The 18666-nt window shown below is 43.4% G+C and overlaps 1 protein-coding gene across 1 annotated transcript in view; it reads left to right on the top strand.

The window, feature by feature from the left end:
- HSPA12B (heat shock protein family A (Hsp70) member 12B) overlaps positions 1 to 18666 on the top strand; it is a 96509-nt gene that overhangs the window by 18878 nt on the left and 58965 nt on the right. Inside the window, exons 8-9 of the mRNA XM_040419389.1 lie at positions 4091 to 4262; positions 5136 to 5222. Coding sequence (XP_040275323.1) covers positions 4091 to 4262; positions 5136 to 5222 — 259 coding nt within the window. The remainder of the gene's footprint in view (positions 1 to 4090; positions 4263 to 5135; positions 5223 to 18666) is intronic.

Raw genomic sequence — 18666 nt, 5'->3', positions numbered from 1 at the left:
TACAATAATTCTGCTCCTATGTACAAGAATATAACTACTATAATACTGCTCCTATGTACAAGAATCTAACTACTATAATACTGCCTCCTATGTACATGAATATAACTACTATAATACTGCTCCTATGTACAAGAATATAACTACTATAATACTGCTCCTATGTACAAAAATATAACTACTATAATACTGCCTCCTATGTATAAGAATATAACTACTATAATACTGCTCCTATGTACAAGAATATAACTACTATAATACTGCTCCTATGTACAAGAATATAACTGCTATAATACTGCTCCTATGTACAAGAATATAACTGCTATAATACTGCTTCTATGTACAAGAATATAACTACTATAATACTGCTCCTATGCACAAGAATATAACTACTATAATACTGCCTCCTATGTACAAGAATATAACTACTATAATACTGCCTCCTATGTACAAGAATATAACTACTATAATACTGCTCCTATGTACAATAATATAACTACTATAATACTGCCTCCTATGTACAAGAATATAACTACTATAATACTACCTCCTAAGTACAAGAATATAACTACTATAATACTGCCTCCTATGTACAAGAATATAACTACTATAATACTGCCTCCTATATACAAGAATATAACTACTATAATACTGCCTCCTATGTACAAGAATATAACTACTATAATACTGCCTCCTATGTACAAGAATATAACTACTATAATACTGCTCCTATGTACAAGAATATAACTACTATAATACTGCTCCTATGTACAAGAATATAACTACTATAATACTGCCTCCTATGTACAAGAATATAACTACTATAATACTGCTCCTATGTACAAGAATATAACTACAATAATTCTGCTCCTATGTACAAGAATATAACTACTATAATACTGCTCCTATGTACAAGAATATAACTACAATAATTCTGCTCCTATGTACAAGAATATAACTACTATAATACTGCTCCTATGTACAAGAATCTAACTACTATAATACTGCCTCCTATGTACATGAATATAACTACTATAATACTGCTCCTATGTACAAGAATATAACTACTATAATACTGCTCCTATGTACAAAAATATAACTACTATAATACTGCCTCCTATGTATAAGAATATAACTACTATAATACTGCTCCTATGTACAAGAATATAACTACTATAATACTGCTCCTATGTACAAGAATATAACTGCTATAATACTGCTCCTATGTACAAGAATATAACTGCTATAATACTGCTTCTATGTACAAGAATATAACTACTATAATACTGCTCCTATGCACAAGAATATAACTACTATAATACTGCTCCTATGTACAAGAATATAACTACTATAATACTGCCCCTATGTACAAGAATATAACTACTATAATACTGCTCCTATGTACAAGAATATAACTACTATAATACTGCTCCTATTTACAAGAATATAACTACTATAATACTGCTCCTATGTACAAGAATATAACTACTATAATACTGCCTCCTATATACAAGAATATAACTACTATAATACTGCCTCCTATGTACAAGAATATAACTACTATAATACTGCTCCTATGTGCAAGAATATAACTACTATAATTCTGCTCCTATGTACAAGAATATAACTACTATAATACTGCCTCCTATGTACAAGAATATAACTACTATAATACTGCTCCTATGTACAAGAATATAACTACTATAATACTGCTCCTATATACAAGAATATAACTGCCATAATACTGCTCCTATGTACAAGAATATAACTACTATAATACTGCTCCTATGTACAAGAATATAACTACTATAATACTGCTCCTATGTACAAGAATATAACTACTATAATACTGCTCCTATATACAAGAATATAACTACTATAATACTGCTCCTATATACAAGAATATAACTACTATAATACTGCTCCTATATACAAGAATATAACTGCTATAATACTGCTCCTATGTACAAGAATATAACTACTATAATACTGCTCCTATGTACAAGAATATAACTACTATAATACTGCTCCTATGTACAAGAATATAACTACTATAATACTGCTCCTATGTACAGGAATATAACTACTATAATACTGCCTCCTATGTACAAGAATATAACTACTATAATACTGCCTCCTATGTACAAGAATATAACTACTATAATACTGCTCCTATGTACAAGAATATAACTACTATAATACTGCTCCTATGTACAAGAATATAACTACTATAATACTGCTCCTATGTACTAGAATATAACTACTATAATACTGCTCCTATGTACTAGAATATAACTGCTATAATACTGCCTCCTATGTACAGGAATATAACTACTATAATACTGCTCCTATGTACAAGAATATAACTACTATAATACTGCTCCTATGTACAAGAATATAACTACTATAATACTGCTCCTATGTACAAGAATATAACTACTATAATACTGCTCCTATGTACTAGAATATAACTGCTATAATACTGCCTCCTATGTACAGGAATATAACTACTATAATACTGCCTCCTATGTACAAGAATATAACTACTATAATACTGCTACTATGTACAAGAATATAACTACTATAATACTGCCTCCTATGTACAAGAATATAACTACTATAATACTGCTCCTATGTAAAAGAATATAACTACTATAATACTGCTCCTATGTACAAGAATATAACTACTATAATACTGCTCCTATGTACAAGAATATAACTACTATAATACTGTTCCTATGTACTAGAATATAACTGCTATAATACTGCCTCCTATGTACAGGAATATAACTACTATAATACTGCCTCCTATGTACAAGAATATAACTACTATAATACTGCTACTATGTACAAGAATATAACTACTATAATACTGCCTCCTATGTACATGAATATAACTACTATAATACTGCTCCTATGTACAAGAATATAACTACTATAATACTGCTCCTATGTACAAGAATATAACTACTATAATACTGCCCCTATGTACAAGAATATAACTACTATAATACTGCACCTATGTGCAAGAATATGACCACTATAATACTGCTCCTATGTACAAGAATATAACTACTATAATACTGCCTCCTATGTATAAGAATATAACTACTATAACACTGCTCCTAAGTACAAGAATATAACTACTATAATACTGCCTCCTATGTACAAGAATATAACTACTATAATACTGCTCCTATGTACAAGAATATAACTACTATAATACTGCTCCTATGTACAGGAATATAACTACTATAATACTGCTCCTATGTACAGGAATATAACTACTATAATACTGCCTCCTATGTACAAGAATATAACTGCTATAATACTGCTCCTATGTACAAGAATATAACTGCTATAATACTGCCCCTATGTACAAGAATATAATTACTATAATACTGCTCCTAGGTACAAGAATATAACTACTATAATACTGCCCCTATGTACAAGAATATAACTACTATAATACTGCTCCTATGTACAAGAATATAACTACTATAATACTGCTCCTATGTACAAGAATATAACTACTATAATACTGCTCCCTATGTACAAGAATATAACTACTATAATACTGCCTCCTATGTACATGAATATAACTACTATAATACTGCTCCTATGTACAAGAATATAACTGCTATAATACTGCTCCTATGTACAAGAATATAACTGCTATAATACTGCCCCTATGTACAAGAATATAATTACTATAATACTGCTCCTAGGTACAAGAATATAACTACTATAATACTGCCCCTATGTACAAGAATATAACTACTATAATACTGCTCCTATGTACAAGAATATAACTACTATAATACTGCTCCTATGTACAAGAATATAACTACTATAATACTGCTCCCTATGTACAAGAATATAACTACTATAATACTGCCTCCTATGTACAAGAATATAACTACTATAATACTGCTCCTATGTACAAGAATATAACTACTATAATACTGCCTCCTATGTACAAGAATATAACTACTATAATACTGCCTCCTATGTACAGGAATATAACTACTATAATACTGCTCCTAAGGTTTGCTCTAAAAAGTAGGTTCTCACATGTTCTTACCTTTTTTAGGCAGGTTTGGTGTCTCCAGAATATCCTGAGCAGCTTCTTATTGCTTTGGAGCCAGAAGCCGCCTCCATCTACTGCAGGAAGCTGCGACTCCACCAGATGATTGACCTCAGTTGTAAGGCTTTCTTCAATGGTTTTACCACAGATCAATCAGTTGACTCCAGCTTCAGACAAGGTAAGGATTTCACCCATGGCCAAGATTCCCCAAGCTAAGGATGTGATTATATCTACATTATATAATTAATAGTAATAAACATCCTCCACCCTGGAGACTATGTTGCTCATGTTTCTCCAGACCATCCTTTTTTCTCTTTGGTTCTTCAGGTTTCTTAATGATGTCCTCATGGTTGCTGTTATTCTATTCATAATTTTAGTCTTTCTCCTCTCCCCAGTTTCACTTATATTCCGTCAGGTCCCGTAATGTTTTCTAAGTCGCCCGGTCATATTAAAATATGACATTATGAAGACACTTAAGTGAGGTCATTTATGTGGAAGCTTCACCTTGAGCTTCTCCACGGCCCTCACTAAAAGTCCAAGGAACTAGTAACTGTTTTGATCACTTCACTATGGTCCATCCATGAAGAACCACCTAGAACCCCAAAGATGGACAATCATTTTTTCTAGAACCTCCTCTACTGCTACATCTCATAGCTTATGGGTTTATTACAGTGTATCAGTGTAGATGTGAGCTCTCAATGAGGAGGTCCAAGGCACGATGAAGATCTTATAGGGCTGTATCCACTATCTACTGGATAAGTATCTGATTGGTGGGGTTCTAACATCCTCCACCCACAGTTCTCACAAGAACGTAGTCCTATGCCCTTGTATGAATGGTGAAGCGGTCGGGCACATGCTGGACTGTCGTTCCATTCATCCCTGAGGATTGGTGGATATGACAGTCCCTTGGCCCATATGGCATGGAGGTCTTCTGTGGAATTTTGGTTGTATGTAATGTTCCAGCCTGAAGGCAGAGGCTCAACGTTTACTCTTCTTTGTATATAAGATTTTATGAACACCCTGTAACCATCATCTCCTCCTTCATTACCAGCGAGAGAGCAGCTCCGAAGATCCCGGCACAGTCGCACATTTCTGGTGGAGACGGGGATGGGAGAGCTGTGGTCGGAGATGCTGGCAGGTGAGTTCCGATGAGATGGAGAAAGGTCAGAAGTCCCAGCATTCATCAGTGACCCACTGTCTTTACAACCAGTCAGAGGCTCCCAAGTCCCAATGCAAAATGGACCCCCAAACGACCACAAGCCATGTCTTGTCCTGGTGTCCTTTTGGCTAAGTCTACACCTACACTTTTTGTATTTGTAGAACTTTTAATTGATTTTAACTGTTGAGCTACAGCTGTAATTCAGAGCAGTAAACTAAGGCTTGTATATACAATCTTGTGCCTTCAAAAGTCACTCGAGGGTTAAAATTAATTAAATGTGCTACAAAAAGTCTAGTTATAGCCTAATGCAGTTGATCCCCATTCCTGGGTTTAGCAATAGAAGATAACTGTCATTGCCACCTAGCGCCACCTGGAGGGTAACTGATAAAATGCACCACTCAAAGTTTAGATTTACTAATGTGCTTCATTCCAGTCTTATCTCGCTGTAAGGTTCGCCAAATGTATTAAGGGCCACAGGTAAATACAGTCTATTGCCCCCTGTTATCAGCCATTTCAGGGGAGAGGATGACTGTAGGACAGGAGAATACAGTCTATTGCCCCCTGTTATCAGCCATTTCAGGGGAGAGGATGACTGTAGGACAGGAGAATACAGTCTATTGCTCCCTGTTATCAGCCATTTCAGGGGAGAGGATGACTGTAGGACAGGAGAATACAGTCTATTGCCCCCTGTTATCAGCCATTTCAGAGGAGAGGATGACTGTAGGACAGGAGAATACAGTCAATTGCTCCCTGTTATCAGCCATTTCAGGAGTAAGGATGACTGTAGGACAGGAGAATACAATCTATTGCCCCCTGTTATCAGCCATTTCAGGGGAGAGGATGACTGTAGGACAGGAGAATACAATCTATTGCCTCCTGTTATCAGCCATTTCAGGGGAGAGGATGACTGTAGGACAGGAGAATACAATCTATTGCCTCCTGTTATCAGCCATTTCAGGGGAGAGGATGACTGTAGGACAGGAGAATACAGTCTATTGCCTCCTGTTATCAGCCATTTAAGGGGAGAGGATGACTGTAGGACAGGAGAATACAGTCTATTGCTCCCTGTTATCAGCCATTTCAGGGGAGAGGACGACTGTAGGACAGGAGAATACAGTCTATTGCCCCCTGTTATCAGCCATTTCAGGGGAGAGGATGACTGTAGGACAGGAGAATACAGTCTATTGCCCCCTGTTATCAGCCATTTCAGGGGAGAGGATGACTGTAGGACAGGAGAATACAATCTATTGCCCCCTGTTATCAGCCATTTCAGGGGAGAGGATGACTGTAGGACAGGAGAATACAGTCTATTGCCCCCTGTTATCAGCCATTTCAGGGGAGAGGATGACTGTAGGACAGGGGAATACAGTCTATTGCCCCTGTTATCAGCCATTTCAGGGGAGAGGATGACTGTAAGACAGGAGAATACAGTCTATTGCCTCCTGTTATCAGCCATTTCAGGGGAGAGGATGACTGTAGGACAGAAGAATACAGTCTATTGCCCCCTGTTATCAGCCATTTCAGGGGAGAGGATGACTGTAGGACAGGAGAATACAGTCTATTGCTCCCTGTTATCAGCCATTTCAGAGGAGAGGATGACTGTAGGACAGGAGAATACAGTCTATTGCCCCCTGTTATCAGCCTTTTCAGGGGAGAGGATGACTGTAGGACAGAAGAATACAGTCTATTGCCCCCTGTTATCAGCCATTTCAGGGGAGAAGATGACTGTAGGACAGGAGAATACAGTCTATTGCTCCCTGTTATCAGCCATTTCAGAGGAGAGGATGACTGTAGGACAGGAGAATACAATCTATTGCCCCCTGTTATCAGCCATTTCAGAGGAGAGGATGACTGTAGGACAGGAGAATACAGTCTATTGCCCCTGTTATCAGCCATTTCAGGGGAGAGGATGACTGTAGGACAGGAGAATGCAGTCTATTGTTCCCTGTTATCAGCCATTTCAGGGGAGAGGATGACTGTAGGACAGGAGAAAACAGTCTATTGCCTCCTGTTATCAGCCATTTCAGGGGAGAAGATGACTGTAGGACAGAAGAATACAGTCTATTGCTCCCTGTTATCAGCCATTTCAGAGGAGAGGATGACTGTAGGACAGGAGAATACAGTCTATTGCTCCCTGTTATCAGCCATTTCAGAGGAGAGGATGACTGTAGGACAGGAGAATACAGTCTATTGCTCCCTGTTATCAGCCATTTCAGGGGAGAGGATGACTGTAGTACAGGTAAATACAGTCTATTGCCCCCTGTTATCAGCCATTTCAGGGGAGAGGATGACTGTAGGACAGGAGAATACAGTCTATTGCCCCCTGTTATCAGCCATTTCAGGGGAGAGGATGACTGTAGGACAGGAGAATACAGTCTATTGCCCGTGTTATCAGCCATTTCAGGGGAGAGGATGACTGTAGGACAGGAGAATACAGTGTATTGCTCCCTGTTATCAGCCATTTCAGGGGAGAGGATGACTGTAGGACAGGAGAATACAGTCTATTGCCCCCTGTTATCAGCCATTTCAGGGGAGAGGATGACTGTAGGACAGGGGAATACAGTCTATTGTCCCCTGTTATCAGCCATTTCAGGAGAGAGGATGACTGTAGGACAGGAGAATACAATCTATTGCCCCCTGTTATCAGCCATTTCAGGGGAGAGGATGACTGTAGGACAGGAGAATACAATCTATTGCCCCCTGTTATCAGCCATTTCAGAGGAGAGGATGACTGTAGGACAGGAGAATACAGTCTATTGCCCCCTGTTATCAGCCATTTCAGGGCAGAGGATGACTGTAGGACAGGAGAATACAGTCTATTGCCCCCTGTTATCAGCCATTTCAGGGCAGAGTATGACTGTAGGACAGGAGAATACAATCTATTGCCCCCTGTTATCAGCCATTTCAGTGGAGAGGATGACTGTAGGACAGGAGAATACAGTCTATTGCTCCCTGTTATCAGCCATTTCAGGGGAGAGGATGACTGTAGGACAGGAGAATACCGTCTATTGCCCCCTGTTATCAGCCATTTCAGGGGAGAGGATGACTGTAGGACAGGAGAATACAGTCTATTGCCCCCTGTTATCAGCCATTTCAGGGGAGAGGATGACTGTAGGACAGGAGAATACAGTCTATTGCCCCCTGTTATCAGCCATTTCAGAGGAGAGGATGACTGTAGGACAGGAGAATACAGTCTATTGCCCCCTGTTATCAGCCATCTCAGGGGAGAGGATGACTGTAGGACAGGAGAATACAGTCTATTGCCCCCTGTTATCAGCCATTTCAGGGGAGAGGATGACTGTAGGACAGGAGAATACAGTCTATTGCTCCTGTTATCAGCCATTTCAGGGGAGAGGATGACTGTAGGACAGGAGAATACAGTCTATTGCCCCCTGTTATCAGACATTTCAGGGGAGAGGATGACTGTAGGACAGGAGAATACAGTCTATTGCCCCCTGTTATCAGCCATTTCAGGGCAGAGGATGACTGTAGGACAGGAGAATACAGTCTATTGCCCCCTGTTATCAGCCATTTCAGGGGAGAGGATGACTGTAGGACAGGAGAATACAGTCTATTGCCCCTGTTATCAGCCATTTCAGGGGAGAGGAAGACTGTAGGACAGGAGAATACAGTCTATTGCTCCCTGTTATCAGCCATTTCAGGGGAGAGGATGACTGTAGGACAGGAGAATACAGTCTATTGCCCCCTGTTATCAGCCATTTCAGGGGAGAGGATGACTGTAGGACAGGAGAATACAGTCTATTGCTCCCTGTTATCAGCCATTTCAGGGGAGAGGATGACTGTAGGACAGGAGAATACAGTCTATTGCCCCCTGTTATCAGCCATTTCAGAGGAGAGGATGACTGTAGGACAGGAGAATACAGTCAATTGCTCCCTGTTATCAGCCATTTCAGGAGTAAGGATGACTGTAGGACAGGAGAATACAATCTATTGCCCCCTGTTATCAGCCATTTCAGGGGAGAGGATGACTGTAGGACAGGAGAATACAATCTATTGCCTCCTGTTATCAGCCATTTCAGGGGAGAGGATGACTGTAGGACAGGAGAATACAGTCAATTGCCTCCTGTTATCAGCCATTTAAGGGGAGAGGATGACTGTAGGACAGGAGAATACAGTCTATTGCTCCCTGTTATCAGCCATTTCAGGGGAGAGGACGACTGTAGGACAGGAGAATACAGTCTATTGCCCCCTGTTATCAGCCATTTCAGGGGAGAGGATGACTGTAGGACAGGAGAATACAGTCTATTGCCCCCTGTTATCAGCCATTTCAGGGGAGAGGATGACTGTAGGACAGGAGAATACAATCTATTGCCCCCTGTTATCAGCCATTTCAGGGGAGAGGATGACTGTAGGACAGGAGAATACAGTCTATTGCCCCCTGTTATCAGCCATTTCAGGGGAGAGGATGACTGTAGGACAGGGGAATACAGTCTATTGCCCCTGTTATCAGCCATTTCAGGGGAGAGGATGACTGTAAGACAGGAGAATACAGTCTATTGCCTCCTGTTATCAGCCATTTCAGGGGAGAGGATGACTGTAGGACAGAAGAATACAGTCTATTGCCCCCTGTTATCAGCCATTTCAGGGGAGAGGATGACTGTAGGACAGGAGAATACAGTCTATTGCTCCCTGTTATCAGCCATTTCAGAGGAGAGGATGACTGTAGGACAGGAGAATACAGTCTATTGCCCCCTGTTATCAGCCTTTTCAGGGGAGAGGATGACTGTAGGACAGAAGAATACAGTCTATTGCCCCCTGTTATCAGCCATTTCAGGGGAGAAGATGACTGTAGGACAGGAGAATACAGTCTATTGCTCCCTGTTATCAGCCATTTCAGAGGAGAGGATGACTGTAGGACAGGAGAATACAATCTATTGCCCCCTGTTATCAGCCATTTCAGAGGAGAGGATGACTGTAGGACAGGAGAATACAGTCTATTGCCCCTGTTATCAGCCATTTCAGGGGAGAGGATGACTGTAGGACAGGAGAATGCAGTCTATTGTTCCCTGTTATCAGCCATTTCAGGGGAGAGGATGACTGTAGGACAGGAGAAAACAGTCTATTGCCTCCTGTTATCAGCCATTTCAGGGGAGAAGATGACTGTAGGACAGAAGAATACAGTCTATTGCTCCCTGTTATCAGCCATTTCAGAGGAGAGGATGACTGTAGGACAGGAGAATACAGTCTATTGCTCCCTGTTATCAGCCATTTCAGAGGAGAGGATGACTGTAGGACAGGAGAATACAGTCTATTGCTCCCTGTTATCAGCCATTTCAGGGGAGAGGATGACTGTAGTACAGGTAAATACAGTCTATTGCCCCCTGTTATCAGCCATTTCAGGGGAGAGGATGACTGTAGGACAGGAGAATACAGTCTATTGCCCCCTGTTATCAGCCATTTCAGGGGAGAGGATGACTGTAGGACAGGAGAATACAGTCTATTGCCCGTGTTATCAGCCATTTCAGGGGAGAGGATGACTGTAGGACAGGAGAATACAGTGTATTGCTCCCTGTTATCAGCCATTTCAGGGGAGAGGATGACTGTAGGACAGGAGAATACAGTCTATTGCCCCCTGTTATCAGCCATTTCAGGGGAGAGGATGACTGTAGGACAGGGGAATACAGTCTATTGTCCCCTGTTATCAGCCATTTCAGGAGAGAGGATGACTGTAGGACAGGAGAATACAATCTATTGCCCCCTGTTATCAGCCATTTCAGGGGAGAGGATGACTGTAGGACAGGAGAATACAATCTATTGCCCCCTGTTATCAGCCATTTCAGAGGAGAGGATGACTGTAGGACAAGAGAATACAGTCTATTGCCCCCTGTTATCAGCCATTTCAGGGCAGAGGATGACTGTAGGACAGGAGAATACAGTCTATTGCCCCCTGTTATCAGCCATTTCAGGGCAGAGTATGACTGTAGGACAGGAGAATACAATCTATTGCCCCCTGTTATCAGCCATTTCAGTGGAGAGGATGACTGTAGGACAGGAGAATACAGTCTATTGCTCCCTGTTATCAGCCATTTCAGGGGAGAGGATGACTGTAGGACAGGAGAATACCGTCTATTGCCCCCTGTTATCAGCCATTTCAGGGGAGAGGATGACTGTAGGACAGGAGAATACAGTCTATTGCCCCCTGTTATCAGCCATTTCAGGGGAGAGGATGACTGTAGGACAGGAGAATACAGTCTATTGCCCCCTGTTATCAGCCATTTCAGAGGAGAGGATGACTGTAGGACAGGAGAATACAGTCTATTGCCCCCTGTTATCAGCCATCTCAGGGGAGAGGATGACTGTAGGACAGGAGAATACAGTCTATTGCCCCCTGTTATCAGCCATTTCAGGGGAGAGGATGACTGTAGGACAGGAGAATACAGTCTATTGCTCCTGTTATCAGCCATTTCAGGGGAGAGGATGACTGTAGGACAGGAGAATACAGTCTATTGCCCCCTGTTATCAGACATTTCAGGGGAGAGGATGACTGTAGGACAGGAGAATACAGTCTATTGCCCCCTGTTATCAGCCATTTCAGGGCAGAGGATGACTGTAGGACAGGAGAATACAGTCTATTGCCCCCTGTTATCAGCCATTTCAGGGGAGAGGATGACTGTAGGACAGGAGAATACAGTCTATTGCCCCTGTTATCAGCCATTTCAGGGGAGAGGAAGACTGTAGGACAGGAGAATACAGTCTATTGCTCCCTGTTATCAGCCATTTCAGGGGAGAGGATGACTGTAGGACAGGAGAATACAGTCTATTGCCCCCTGTTATCAGCCATTTCATGGGAGAGGATGACTGTAGGACAGGAGAATACAGTCTATTGCCCCCCTGTTATCAGCCATTTCAGGGGAGAGGATGACTGTAGGACAGGAGAATACAGTCTATTGCCCCCTGTTATCAGCCATTTCAGGGGAGAGGATGACTGTAGGACAGGAGAATACAGTCTATTGCCCCCTATTATCAGCCATTTCAGGGGAGAGGATGACTGTAGGACAGGAGAATACAGTCTATTGCCCCCTGCTATCAGCCATTTCAGGGGAGAGGATGACTGTAGGACAGGAGAATACAGTCTATTGCTCCCTGTTATCAGCCATTTCAGGGGAGAGGATGACTGTAGGACAGGAGAATACAATCTATTGCCCCCTGTTATCAGCCATTTCAGGGGAGAGGATGACTGTAGGACAGGAGAATACAGTCTATTGCCCCCTGTTATCAGCCATTTCAGGGGGGGAGAGGATGACTGTAGGACAGGAGAATACAATCTATTGCTCCCTGTTATCAGCCATTTCAGGGGGGGAGAGGATGACTGTAGGACAGGAGAATACAATCTATGGCTCCCTGTTATCAGCTATTTCAGGGGAGAGGATAACTGTAGGACAGGAGAATACAATCTATTGCCCCCTGTTATCAGCCATTTCAGGGGAGAGGATGACTGTAGGACAGGAGAATACAGTCTATTGCCCCCTGTTATCAGCCATTTCAGTGGAGAGGATGACTGTAGGACAGGAGAATACAGTCTATTGCTCCCTGTTATCACCCATTTCAGGGGAGAGGATGACTGTAGGACAGGAAAATACAGTCTATTGCCCCCTGTTATCAGCCATTTCAGAGGAGAGGATAACTGTAGGACAGGAGAATACAATCTATTGCCCCCTGATATCAGCCATTTCAGGGGAGAGGATGACTGTAGGACAGGAGAATACAGTCTATTGCCCCCTGTTATCAGCCATTTCAGTGGAGAGGATGACTGTAGGACAGGAGAATACAGTCTATTGCTCCTGTTATCAGCCATTTCAGTGGAGAGGATGACTGTAGGACAGGAGAATACAGTCTATTGCTCCCTGTTATCAGCCATTTCAGGGGAGAGGATGACTGTAGGACAGGAGAATACAATCTATTGCCCCCTGTTATCACCCATTTCAGGTGAGAGGATCACTGTAGGACAGGAGAATACAATCTATTGCCCCCTGTTATCAGCCATTTCAGGGGAGAGGATGACTGTAGGACAGGAGAATACAGTCTATTGCTCCCTGTTATCAGCCATTTCAGAGGAGAGGATGACTGTAGGACAGGAGAATACAGTCTATTGCTCCCTGTTATCACCAATTTCAGGGGAGAGGATGACTGTAGGACAGGAGAATACAGTCTATTGCTCCTGTTATCAGCCATTTCAGGGGAGAGGATGACTGTAGGACAGGAGAATACAATCTATTGCCCCCTGTTATCACCCATTTCAGGGGAGAGGATGACTGTAGGACAGGAGAATACAATCTATTGCCCCCTGTTATCAGCCATTTCAGGGGGGAGGTTGACTGTAGGACAGGAGAATACAGTCTATTGCTCCCTGTTATCAGCCATTTCAGGGGGAGAGGATGACTGTAGGACAGGAGAATACAGTCTATTGCCCCCTGTTATCAGCCATTTCAGGGGAGAGGATGACTGTAGGACAGGAGAATACAGTCTATTGCTCCCTGTTATCAGCCATTTCAGAGGAGAGGATGACTGTAGGACAGGAGAATACAGTCTATTGCCCCCTGTTATCAGCCATTTCAGGGGAGAGGATGACTGTAGGACAGGAGAATACAGTCTATTGCCCCCTGTTATCAGCCATTTCAGGAGAGAGGATGACTGTAGGACAGGAGAATACAGTCTATTGCTCCCTGTTATCAGCCATTTCAGGAGAGAGGATGACTGTAGGACAGGAGAATACAGTCTATTGCTCCCTGTTATCAGCCATTTCAGGGGAGAGGATGACTGTAGGACAGGAGAATACAATCTATTGCCCCCTGTTATCAGCCATTTCAGGGGAGAGGATGACTGTAGGACAGGAGAATACAATTTATTGCCCCCTGTTATCACCCATTTCAGGGGAGAGGATGACTGTAGGACAGGAGAATACAATCTATTGCCCCCTGTTATCACCCATTTCAGGGGAGAGGATGACTGTAGGACAGGAGAATACAGTCTATTGCCCCCTGTTATCAGCCATTTCAGTGGAGAGGATGACTGTAGGACAGGAGAATACAGGCTATTGCTCCTGTTATCAGCCATTTCAGGGGGGGAGGATGACTGTAGGACAGGAGAATACAGTCTATTGCTCCCTGTTATCAGCCATTTCAGGGGAGAGGATGACTGTAGGACAGAAGAATACAATCTATTGCTCCCTGTTATCAGCCATTTCAGGGGAGAGGATGACTGTAGGACAGGAGAATACAATCTATTGCCCCCTGTTATCACCCATTTCAGGTGAGAGGATGACTGTAGGACAGGAGTATACAATCTATTGCCCCCTGTTATCAGCCATTTCAGGGGAGAGGATGACTGTAGGACAGGAGAATACAGTCTATTGCCCCCTGTTATCAGCCATTTCAGAGGAGAGGATGACTGTAGGACAGGAGAATACAGTCTATTGCCCCCTGTTATCAGCCATTTCAGGGGAGAGGATGACTGTAGGACAGGAGAATACAGTCTATTGCCCGTGTTATCAGCCATTTCAGGGGAGAGGATGACTGTAGGACAGGAGAATACAGTGTATTGCTCCCTGTTATCAGCCATTTCAGGGGAGAGGATGACTGTAGGACAGGAGAATACAGTCTATTGCCCCCTGTTATCAGCCATTTCAGGGGAGAGGATGACTGTAGGACAGGGGAATACAGTCTATTGTCCCCTGTTATCAGCCATTTCAGGAGAGAGGATGACTGTAGGACAGGAGAATACAGTCTATTACTCCCTGTTATCAGCCATTTCAGAGGAGAGGATGACTGTAGGACAGGAGAATACAGTCTATTGCCCCCTGTTATCAGCCATTTCAGGGCAGAGGATGACTGTAGGACAGGAGAATACAGTCTATTGCCCCCTGTTATCAGCCATTTCAGGGCAGAGTATGACTGTAGGACAGGAGAATACAATCTATTGCCCCCTGTTATCAGCCATTTCAGTGGAGAGGATGACTGTAGGACAGGAGAATACAGTCTATTGCCCCCTGTTATCAGCCATTTCAGGGGAGAGGATGACTGTAGGACAGGAGAATACAGTCTATTGCTCCCTGTTATCAGCCATTTCAGGGGAGAGGATGACTGTAGGACAGGAGAATACCGTCTATTGCCCCCTGTTATCAGCCATTTCAGGGGAGAGGATGACTGTAGGACAGGAGAATACAGTCTATTGCCCCCTGTTATCAGCCATTTCAGGGGAGAGGATGACTGTAGGACAGGAGAATACAGTCTATTGCCCCCTGTTATCAGCCATTTCAGAGGAGAGGATGACTGTAGGACAGGAGAATACAGTCTATTGCCCCCTGTTATCAGCCATCTCAGGGGAGAGGATGACTGTAGGACAGGAGAATACAGTCTATTGCCCCCTGTTATCAGCCATTTCAGGGGAGAGGATGACTGTAGGACAGGAGAATACAGTCTATTGCTCCTGTTATCAGCCATTTCAGGGGAGAGGATGACTGTAGGACAGGAGAATACAGTCTATTGCCCCCTGTTATCAGACATTTCAGGGGAGAGGATGACTGTAGGACAGGAGAATACAGTCTATTGCCCCCTGTTATCAGCCATTTCAGGGCAGAGGATGACTGTAGGACAGGAGAATACAGTCTATTGCCCCCTGTTATCAGCCATTTCAGGGGAGAGGATGACTGTAGGACAGGAGAATACAGTCTATTGCCCCTGTTATCAGCCATTTCAGGGGAGAGGAAGACTGTAGGACAGGAGAATACAGTCTATTGCTCCCTGTTATCAGCCATTTCAGGGGAGAGGATGACTGTAGGACAGGAGAATACAGTCTATTGCCCCCTGTTATCAGCCATTTCATGGGAGAGGATGACTGTAGGACAGGAGAATACAGTCTATTGCCCCCCTGTTATCAGCCATTTCAGGGGAGAGGATGACTGTAGGACAGGAGAATACAGTCTATTGCCCCCTGTTATCAGCCATTTCAGGGGAGAGGATGACTGTAGGACAGGAGAATACAGTCTATTGCCCCCTGTTATCAGCCATTTCAGGGGAGAGGATGACTGTAGGACAGGAGAATACAGTCTATTGCCCCCTGCTATCAGCCATTTCAGGGGAGAGGATGACTGTAGGACAGGAGAATACAGTCTATTGCTCCCTGTTATCAGCCATTTCAGGGGAGAGGATGACTGTAGGACAGGAGAATACAATCTATTGCCCCCTGTTATCAGCCATTTCAGGGGAGAGGATGACTGTAGGACAGGAGAATACAGTCTATTGCCCCCTGTTATCAGCCATTTCAGGGGGGGAGAGGATGACTGTAGGACAGGAGAATACAATCTATTGCTCCCTGTTATCAGCCATTTCAGGGGGGGAGAGGATGACTGTAGGACAGGAGAATACAATCTATGGCTCCCTGTTATCAGCTATTTCAGGGGAGAGGATAACTGTAGGACAGGAGAATACAATCTATTGCCCCCTGTTATCAGCCATTTCAGGGGAGAGGATGACTGTAGGACAGGAGAATACAGTCTATTGCCCCCTGTTATCAGCCATTTCAGTGGAGAGGATGACTGTAGGACAGGAGAATACAGTCTATTGCTCCCTGTTATCACCCATTTCAGGGGAGAGGATGACTGTAGGACAGGAAAATACAGTCTATTGCCCCCTGTTATCAGCCATTTCAGAGGAGAGGATAACTGTAGGACAGGAGAATACAATCTATTGCCCCCTGATATCAGCCATTTCAGGGGAGAGGATGACTGTAGGACAGGAGAATACAGTCTATTGCCCCCTGTTATCAGCCATTTCAGTGGAGAGGATGACTGTAGGACAGGAGAATACAGTCTATTGCTCCTGTTATCAGCCATTTCAGTGGAGAGGATGACTGTAGGACAGGAGAATACAGTCTATTGCTCCCTGTTATCAGCCATTTCAGGGGAGAGGATGACTGTAGGACAGGAGAATACAATCTATTGCCCCCTGTTATCACCCATTTCAGGTGAGAGGATCACTGTAGGACAGGAGAATACAATCTATTGCCCCCTGTTATCAGCCATTTCAGGGGAGAGGATGACTGTAGGACAGGAGAATACAGTCTATTGCTCCCTGTTATCAGCCATTTCAGAGGAGAGGATGACTGTAGGACAGGAGAATACAGTCTATTGCTCCCTGTTATCACCAATTTCAGGGGAGAGGATGACTGTAGGACAGGAGAATACAGTCTATTGCTCCTGTTATCAGCCATTTCAGGGGAGAGGATGACTGTAGGACAGGAGAATACAATCTATTGCCCCCTGTTATCACCCATTTCAGGGGAGAGGATGACTGTAGGACAGGAGAATACAATCTATTGCCCCCTGTTATCAGCCATTTCAGGGGGGAGGTTGACTGTAGGACAGGAGAATACAGTCTATTGCTCCCTGTTATCAGCCATTTCAGGGGGAGAGGATGACTGTAGGACAGGAGAATACAGTCTATTGCCCCCTGTTATCAGCCATTTCAGGGGAGAGGATGACTGTAGGACAGGAGAATACAGTCTATTGCTCCCTGTTATCAGCCATTTCAGAGGAGAGGATGACTGTAGGACAGGAGAATACAGTCTATTGCCCCCTGTTATCAGCCATTTCAGGGGAGAGGATGACTGTAGGACAGGAGAATACAGTCTATTGCCCCCTGTTATCAGCCATTTCAGGAGAGAGGATGACTGTAGGACAGGAGAATACAGTCTATTGCTCCCTGTTATCAGCCATTTCAGGAGAGAGGATGACTGTAGGACAGGAGAATACAGTCTATTGCTCCCTGTTATCAGCCATTTCAGGGGAGAGGATGACTGTAGGACAGGAGAATACAATCTATTGCCCCCTGTTATCAGCCATTTCAGGGGAGAGGATGACTGTAGGACAGGAGAATACAATTTATTGCCCCCTGTTATCACCCATTTCAGGGGAGAGGATGACTGTAGGACAGGAGAATACAATCTATTGCCCCCTGTTATCACCCATTTCAGGGGAGAGGATGACTGTAGGACAGGAGAATACAGTCTATTGCCCCCTGTTATCAGCCATTTCAGTGGAGAGGATGACTGTAGGACAGGAGAATACAGGCTATTGCTCCTGTTATCAGCCATTTCAGGGGGGAGGATGACTGTAGGACAGGAGAATACAGTCTATTGCTCCCTGTTATCAGCCATTTCAGGGGAGAGGATGACTGTAGGACAGAAGAATACAATCTATTGCTCCCTGTTATCAGCCATTTCAGGGGAGAGGATGACTGTAGGACAGGAGAATACAATCTATTGCCCCCTGTTATCACCCATTTCAGGTGAGAGGATGACTGTAGGACAGGAGTATACAATCTATTGCCCCCTGTTATCAGCCATTTCAGGGGAGAGGATGACTGTAGGACAGGAGAATACAGTCTATTGCCCCCTGTTATCAGCC

Source organism: Bufo bufo, chromosome 2 (assembly GCF_905171765.1).
Source record: "Bufo bufo chromosome 2, aBufBuf1.1, whole genome shotgun sequence".
Lineage (NCBI taxonomy): Eukaryota > Metazoa > Chordata > Amphibia > Anura > Bufonidae > Bufo > Bufo bufo.
The sequence above is the reverse complement of the archived record's forward strand: the minus strand, read 5'-3'. Positions and strand labels throughout refer to the sequence as shown.